The following is an 8,546-nucleotide window of genomic DNA, read 5'->3' as shown; positions in this document are numbered from 1 at the left end:
GAAAAAACAACAACAAAAAGAACTAATGGTTCACACAAAAGTTCCCATATTAAACAACAACAGGAAAAGTGTTCTGGGGCAGGGGATGTAGCTCAGTGGCAGTGCAGTGCCTACCTGGCAAGAGCAAGGCCCTGAGTTTGAGTCCCCATATCAAAAAACCAAAAAAGACAAAAAAAAAAGTCCCTTTAAAAAAAAAGCCAGGCTGTAATCCCAGCACTTGGGAGGCTGAGGCAGGAGGATCACTGTGAGTTTGAGGCCAGCCTGGGCTCCATAGTGAGTTCAAAGCGAGCCTGAACAAATAGCCAGACCTGTCTCAAAAAAACAAAAAAAGGACCAAGGATTTAGCTCAGTGGTACTGCACCTGCCTCACAAGTGCAAGATCCTGGTATCATGGGGAAAGAAAAAAAAAGTGTTCTGAGAAACACGAATTTTGAGGAAATAATACTGCCCAACAAATAATGTGGGAAATCAATTTTATAATCACTCAAATAGCTATCACATATAAGATTTAACGGATACCTTAGAAATAATAGCTCCACTTAAAAAATAGCTAATTATGAAGTTCATAATTAAAATGCCTTCAAAAAGCATCCAAATTAATCAGCTTAGTAGGCCCAATTAGTAAAGTGTAAGGAGAAAACAAATTTTTCCATAATTAACAAAAAATGCTTCTTGCCTTGAAATTTTGAAAATGGTAAATAGTGAAATGAAAATCTATATGACAAATGAAAAAAAACTACTATGCCTACTAATAAGATGGGAAGCAATAAAAATATTTTTAAGCTGTGATTATTCAATAGAATGCCTTATAAAATAACACATCAAAATCAAGCTAAGAAAAGGCTTCAAGACTAGCAGCTGGACTCTGAAACATGTAGGATAACAGAAGGCACTACATAAGCATCAATTACTTCAAACTATAGTCGGACAGTTCAGTCTTTTCTTTCTTAAGAGGATGGCCAGTGTGAATGTTATTTTTATATCCCCCTGAGTTTTAACATGATTGGGCAAAGCAGCACCAATTAAAAAAAAATCTGCAATGCCAGCACTGCAGTATGGAATCACTTATACTGATGGCCCCACAGGTCTCTTATAAGAGCACTTTAGTACATGATTAAAAATATAGAAATGCCTTTCAGTGTTTCAGTAGAGACACTATTAAAGTAGAACCACCACAAATACCCATTTTTTAAAATAATGCACTAAAAAGGCCTATTTATACAATGCCGTCTTCCCACCCTGTATCTCCCATTCATAGCTCTTTTGCACGCTGCTGCCACCAGGAGATCTCCTTTGGGTGTCTGTTGAAATGTCAGTATGCTTCGTGGTGCACAATCCATTTTGGCTGGAAAATCCCGGTTAATTGTCATGTCATGCCCGTTTTGAGCAGTATGCTTTGAAGATCCTCTGGCAACGCTAAGATAATTGCATCTATATGTGTCCGTAACTTTTCCATAGTGTCTGGTTTCACAGGTAAATGTTCTCTATCAGCCTGCAACTACATAAAGAACATTTGGCAGCATTTACATGAGCCTATATTTATATATTATATTCTCTATCGTCTCCTTTCTTTTTTTTTTTTTTTTAGACAGGGTCTCGATTTGTAGTTCAAGCTGGCCCTGAACTCACCATGTGGCCCAGGATGGCCTCGAACTTGTGACAATCCTCCTCTCTCAGCCTCTCAAGTGCTGGGATTACAGGTGTGTGCCACCACACCAAGCTTTATTATATTCTTCATATAAACAAGTTTAATGGTCTAACAACTTGGAAACTTTAGTCTTAGACTAAAATTTATAGAAAATAAAAAAACTGAAGAACATGCTCTTTACATTGCTAAGCTCAATAAAAGGCATCTATATAAATCTGTAGATAATATATGGTATTAAATGTAAGAGACATTTTGGTGGAGTTCATTAGACTCTATGTAAATATCTCTAGAATAATATTGCATCATTATGATCTGTCTGAGTGACTTCTGATTCAAAAAGTTACTTCTGAGACATATCAAAGATTTTCAGTTCAAATGGGAGGAAAATATTTTCACAGAAAGATCAATTTGATTTTCACCTGACTTGGCTACATACCAGCTTGGTTTTCAGCTTCAATACAAGGTCGACTGTTTCTACTTCTGTGTGTTTTTGGATCCAGAGAAGTAGGTCCTAGAACAATAAACAAAATCCAAATCAGTATTTACTCAAAATGATATTTATACTCTGCTTTAGTAGGCAAGGGTAATGGGAAAGAAGGACAAGGAGAGAAAGGAAAGCAGGGTATTTAACTCAGATATAGAAATATAGTACAGAATAATTTTCATGATATCCTAGAAACTGCCAATCAGATAACACTTAAAATTAGGCAGAATAATTGTCTAATACTTGAAAGTAAAACAAAATGTAAGAATAAAAGTAACTGATGCTTATGTAGTACCTTCTGTTGTCCTACATGTTTCAGAGTCCACCTTTCTGAGGTGGCCCTTTTTGGTAAAGAAACAGAAAGAAACGTGTAGCTCAATGCAATACCAGCCTCCACCCCTACAGTAATGAGGAATTTATAAGGAATATTTCCTAACAAATCAAGATGACTAAACATGAATGCATAACAGAGTGGAAACTTGGCATTGTCAAATAAGCTCTGCTTGGGCTTACTTTGTGGTTGCCTTTGTTGTATTCTTTTTCTGAAAGCTATAATCACTGGAAGTTTATTATTAGAAACATAACATTGAGGTTAGCCCACCTCAATTTTAAAGCTAAATAAATATAAGATCATCCTTTATATTTTCAATGTAGTTTAAAATACGCTGGTGATAAATCACAGAATTATGAAAAATCAGTCTAACAACATGAAAAAAAGTTGATACTGAGCCCAGGATTTAGCTCAGTGGTGCCACCACCTGCCTCCCAAGTGCAAAGTCCTGAGTTCGATCCCAGTACAGGGTGGAGGGCGGGGGTTTAGACTAACTGGAAAGGGTAAGAAGAGTTGGGGTTTGACTTCTGGAACTTGAATCCTACTCCCTCCAGTGGTGTGCTGGAAAATACTAAATGAACAGTTCTTCAGAAAACAGTCTCTAGTTCATAACATTTGTCAGCTTCTATGGTATAATACTGTCACTGTAGGTGATTTCAAGCTACCAACCTGAGGTCGCTAAAGTCAGAACTGGGAAAAGATATGCACAATTAGCTCTTCTGGTGCATTCTACTACACTTCTTGCTCTACTACTTAAGAGTGATATCAACTAAAGGCCACATCACTCACCTTCTAAGCCACAGGTGTTGCATAATGCAGAGCATAAATGCCTACCTCAATAAAATGTAAAGATTAAAAAAGAGGATCTGGGCCAGGGATTTAGCTCAGTGGTGCTGACAGCTGCCTGGCAAGCCCAAGGTGCTGAGTTTGATCCCTGGTACCAGGGAGAAAAAAAAAAGAGTATCTGTATAAAGCACCTACACATTCCCTATGATACATAATCTATGAAAATGAGCTCTTTTTACTCAGTATAAAGAAGTAGATATGGCTATTATCTTCAACCTCTAAAGAATATTTTTACTTTTTTTTCAGATAAAATATTATAGGAATATTTTTATTTTCAACAGTTGTTAGTCATCACATGAACACACTATTTTCTAACCTCTTCACAAAGAGCTTCTAGATGGAGAGCCTCCAATTTTTGGGTGATTTCTTTCCGCCGGGTTTTGAACCAACCATCAAAATTTGGAGACTTCAGAAAATGCCTATAAAAATAAATTTTAAATAAGCAAAGTTTGACTATCATTTATTTCCTCTCATTACCTTTCTTACCAATAGCTCAGAAAACCATAACAGAATTTTCCAAAAGAATCTAACAGTTTAAGGCTACTTTTCTGTTTTGTTTTCTTTTTAAATAAAGATCTGCAGATGAGTGGAAAGGAAGGGGAAAAGACTAACCGGTAAAGTCCAATCCAGTCGCCTTTTATTCTAGAAGTCAGTTGAGGTCCTGTTTTTTCAAGTGTTTTCATAAATTCTTCTGGAAGGAACTGTCTTAATTGGGGTGGGCTCTAAAGGACAATATATACTATACTTACAAACTAGAAGTGTGCGGTATATATTCAAAGAAGATCATTGCAGGTACAGAATTCAAATAGGGATTTATTAGAATATTTATACCTTCCATGGAGAAATAGTTTTCTGCAAAGGCATCAGGCTTGCCACATATCTTTCCTAAAACCATGAAAAAAAAAGTCAACAGAAGTTAGGTGTTTTGACTTATACAGAGGTCTTAAACTTTTTTCTTCTCAAGGTGGGTCACAGTACCTCTAAGTTGCTGCCAATAAAGAAAATCTCTGATCTACTTTGTCTGATAGCAGAAGGTTAAAACCCAATATCAGAAGTGGTTCTGCTCAGTACCTGTGAGGAAGGCAGGCTGAGAACCTGGACAGAACTTATAGGCTTCCCTCCCCAGTCTATCAGCATTAGATCATGCCCTTTTCATACAATCCCATTTTGACACAATACCCACACTTCAAGCATACCTATACAATGAATTCTCCATAAAAATCCAAAAGACAAGCTAGGGATGGTGATGCACACCTGTAATCCCAGCACTCTAGGAGGTTGTCTGAAAGATCACAAGTTCAAACCCAGACTGACAATTCAGTGACTTAGCAAGAGCTTTCTCAAAAAGAAAAAAGGGGAAAAAAAAAAAGGCTTGGGATACAGCTTAGTATGGAGGCTCTGGTTCAACTCCTAGTACTGCAAAAGAGAGAGAGAGAGAGACAGAGAGAGAGAGACAGAGAGAGAGAGAGAGAGAAACAGAGTTTGGAGAGTTTCTAAAATAGCTGAGGTTCCTGGAGGGCAGTGACCCAGGAGCTCTACACCTCTTCCCCCATATCTTGCTCTATATATCTCTATCTGAATCCTTTGTAAGATCCTTTATAATAAACCTCTAACTATTACAATAAAACTGTACCTCAATTCTGTGAGCCACTCAAGCAAATTTATTGAACTCCAAAGAGGGGATTCTGGGAACCTCAATTTATAGCCAGTGAGAAGCACAGGAAAAACAATTCAGGGTTTATGACTGGTATCTAACCGAGGAGGCATATCATGGGAATTGAGCCCTTAACCTACAACATATGATGCATCTCCAGATATTACCAGGATGGAATTAGAGAACATCCAGCTGGTTTGTGCTGGTACAGAACTGATTGTCTGCTTCCTGGTGGGAAAAAAAATCCCTACACCTCTTGGAGTCTCAGAAGTGATCTGTGTATTAAGAATACAATAGGGGAAACTGAGTCTGAGATTTGCTAAATTCACTATTTTCATTGTACTTACTTTTTATGGAATCAACACCCACAAGACTTGCCATAATCTATAGAGCTAAATTAATTAATTTATTAATTTATTTATTTTTGGTGCTGGGGATCGAACTCAGGACCTTGCACTTGAGAGGCAGGTGGCAGTATCACTGAGCTAAATCCTCAGCCAGTATAGAGCTAAATTTAGATTGAGTTGGGAAGTAACATTTTCAACAAAAATTTAACAAATCTTGAACACTCTGCAAAATTATTTTTTGTTTTGTATTTTGTTTTTTGAGGCAGGATCTCACTATGCTGCCCAGCCTGGTCTCAAACTCATGGGCTCAAGTGATCCTTTCACCTCAGCCTGTTAAGTAGCTGGGATGTATGTTACCATCCTTGGCCCAGATTTTAATGAAATAATTAAGATTACTGAGTGCCAGAAAATGTATGTAACATTTTATATGCATGATCTCCTGTAATCCTTGCAACTGTCCTATGTAGTAGGTATTACTGAGAAACTAAAATTTCAAAAGGCAAATAACCTGACCAAAATAACCCACCTGAGACATCAATTCATGTCTACATGAATTTAGTCTATAGTCTTTTTTTTTTTTTTTTTTTTTGGTACCAGGAATCAAACTCAGGACTTTGTGATTGTCAGGCAGGTGCAACACCACTGAGCTAAATCCCCAGCCCCTAAACACTACAGCAAAGTTAATTTACTTAAATAGATTTTCTCCCCTGTAGTATTAGGGACTGAATTCAGAGCCTCACATACTAGACAGCTGCTTTACCGCTGAGTTATAACCTCTAGTTTGACACACAGATTTAAATGGAACAAAACTAACTGACATGCTCAGACCAAGAAGGATTATTTCTTCCCAAAATGAATAGCAAAGACCCGCATGTTATCTCCATAGGATGTTCATAGGTAAATTATATTGGTAACTACATAAAATGTATGATTGAGTTTCCAGATTAGGACTATATCATGATGCTGCCTATTTGTTTATATGACATTCCTCTGAGTTCCTTAGAATAATCATATCATGGAGTCATTTATTCTACAAATATTTGTGTTGAAGGGTTTCAAGCCCTGAAAGAAAACAATTCTAACTCCAACTGATATCCTGCAAAAATGAATAGTATTCCTCTACACCAATAATCAATTCACTGAGAAAGAAATTAGGAAAATAATATCATTCACAATAGCATAAAGAAAAGTTAAATACTTTGGAATAAACCTAACCAAAGAAATGAAAGACCTCTACAGTAAAAACTATAGTACTCTGAAAAACAAGATTGAAGAGTACATCAGAAAATGGAAATATGTCTATGGCCATACCGCCCTGAATCGCCCGATCTTTTCTAATCTTGGAAGCTAAACAGGGTTGGGCCTGGTTAATACTTGGATGGGTGAAAATGGAAAGACATCCCCTGTTCCTGACAGGCATAACTAATATTATCAAAATAGCCATGCTTCCAAAATTGATAACACATATTTAACACAATCCCAATCAAAATACCAACAGCAGTCCTCCCAAAACTAGAGAGAACAATCTTAAAATTCATATGGAACCACAAGAGATCTAAAATAGCAAAAGCAATCCTGGACAACAAGAGTAAAGCAGGAAATACCATAATCTCAGACTTTTAAGTTATAACAGTGATAAAAACAGCATGGTACTGGCACAAAAATAGACATGTGGATCACAGAAAGAAATAGAGGATGGGGCCAGGGATTTAGCTCAGTGGTTCCACCACCTGTCTTGTAAGCGCAAGGTCCCAAGTTCAATCCCCAGTACCAAAAAAAAAAAAAAAAAAGAAAAAAAAAAAAAAAAAGAAATAGAGGATGCAGAAAAAACCCTTGGCACACATTCAGCCATCTGATCTTTAACAAGGGGGTCAAAAGCCTTTGCTGGAGGTAAGATAGCCTGTTTAACAAATGATGCTGGGGCTGGGTATGGTGGCACTCCCCTGCAATCCCAGCACTTGTGAGGCTGAGTCAGGAGGATTGCCATGAGTTCCAGGCCAACCTAGGCTACATAGTAAGGCCCTGTGTAAAAAAAAATGCAGGGAAAAATTGGCACTCCACATGCTGAAGACTGAACTTAGATCTGTATCTCTCACCGTGCACCAAACTAAACTGAAAATGGATTAAAGACCTACATAGTAAAACAGAAACAATCATCTGGAAGACTAATAGGAAAATTTCTTGAATTCACAAGCACAGATAAAGACTTTCTGAACAGAACCTCAACTGCATAAGTAACAACATTAAGAGAGATGAATGTGGTGGTGCATGCCTGTAGCTGCAGCATATAGGAGGCTAAGATAGAAAGATTGCTGTGAGTTTGAGGCCAGCCTGGGCTAGTGAGTTCAAGGCCAGCCTGAATTATAGAGCAAGATCCTGTCTCAAAAAATCTCCAAAATGGGGCCAGGGATGTAGCTCAGTGGCACCACACCTTCCTGGCAAGCAAAAAGCAAAAAACAAATGAAATAACATCAAGAATCAATAAATGGGATCACAGAAAATTAAAAAGCCACAGTTTAATCCCTGGTACCAAAAAAAAAAAAAAAAAAAAAAAAAAAAAAAAAAAGAAAAAAAAAAAAAAAAAAAAACAAAATATAAACCCCGGAAAAAAAAAAAAAAAAAAAAAAAAAAAAAAAAAAAAGCCACTACACAGCAAAGGAAGGAGTGGAGAGATAGCCGACAGAATGGGAAAATTTTTGCCAGTTACTTATGAGACAAAGGACCAATATCTAGAATACATAAAGGACTCAAAAAATTAGACTCTCCCCAAATAAAAGACCCAGTAAAAAAATGAGCATTTGAAATGGATAGACGCTTCTCAAAAGAAGTACAAATGGCTAATACACGAAAAAATGCTGTTTTTTTCTGGGCTCCTGTCACATGGAGAATTGTTTTCTATCCTTTCACTTGCACCTGCTTTATGATACATAGTAGTGACCGTGCTTTATCAGAGCTATATTTAATGATATTACTCTAGAATGTTCTCTTTCCAGATGATGATTAAAATGCTAATAAAAAATATGGCGCCAGGTACCACAACAGCAACAGAACTTTGCTGTTGGCTGGATATTATTCTTTTCTTTGTTTTTTTTGTTTTGTTTTGTTTTGTTTTTCTTAATGGAATGTGCTGAATGTCTATAATTTTGTTCAGATGACTGCAGAACCTGGAAAAGCTGTTGCTGCTATCAATGCATAACATACTGCTATTATTAGTCTTTTTATATAAATATAAATAT

The 8,546-nt window shown here is 36.8% G+C and overlaps 1 protein-coding gene across 1 annotated transcript in view; it reads right to left on the bottom strand.

Moving 5' to 3' along the window:
- Positions 1–349: 349 nt before the first annotated feature.
- Dennd6a (DENN domain containing 6A) overlaps positions 350–8,546 on the bottom strand; it is a 60,500-nt gene continuing 52,303 nt past the window's right edge. The window contains exons 16-20 of the mRNA XM_010612842.2: positions 4,141–4,194; positions 3,922–4,031; positions 3,626–3,728; positions 2,085–2,159; positions 350–1,498 (exon numbers count right to left, since the gene is read on the bottom strand). Coding sequence (XP_010611144.1) covers positions 1,367–1,498; positions 2,085–2,159; positions 3,626–3,728; positions 3,922–4,031; positions 4,141–4,194 — 474 coding nt within the window. The 3' untranslated portion in view covers positions 350–1,366. The remainder of the gene's footprint in view (positions 1,499–2,084; positions 2,160–3,625; positions 3,729–3,921; positions 4,032–4,140; positions 4,195–8,546) is intronic.

The sequence above is a fragment of the Fukomys damarensis genome, unplaced genomic scaffold, assembly GCF_012274545.1.
Source record: "Fukomys damarensis isolate Sample0158 unplaced genomic scaffold, DMR_v1.0_HiC HiC_scaffold_28, whole genome shotgun sequence".
Taxonomy (NCBI): domain Eukaryota; kingdom Metazoa; phylum Chordata; class Mammalia; order Rodentia; family Bathyergidae; genus Fukomys; species Fukomys damarensis.
This window is presented reverse-complemented; position numbering and strand designations above follow the sequence as displayed.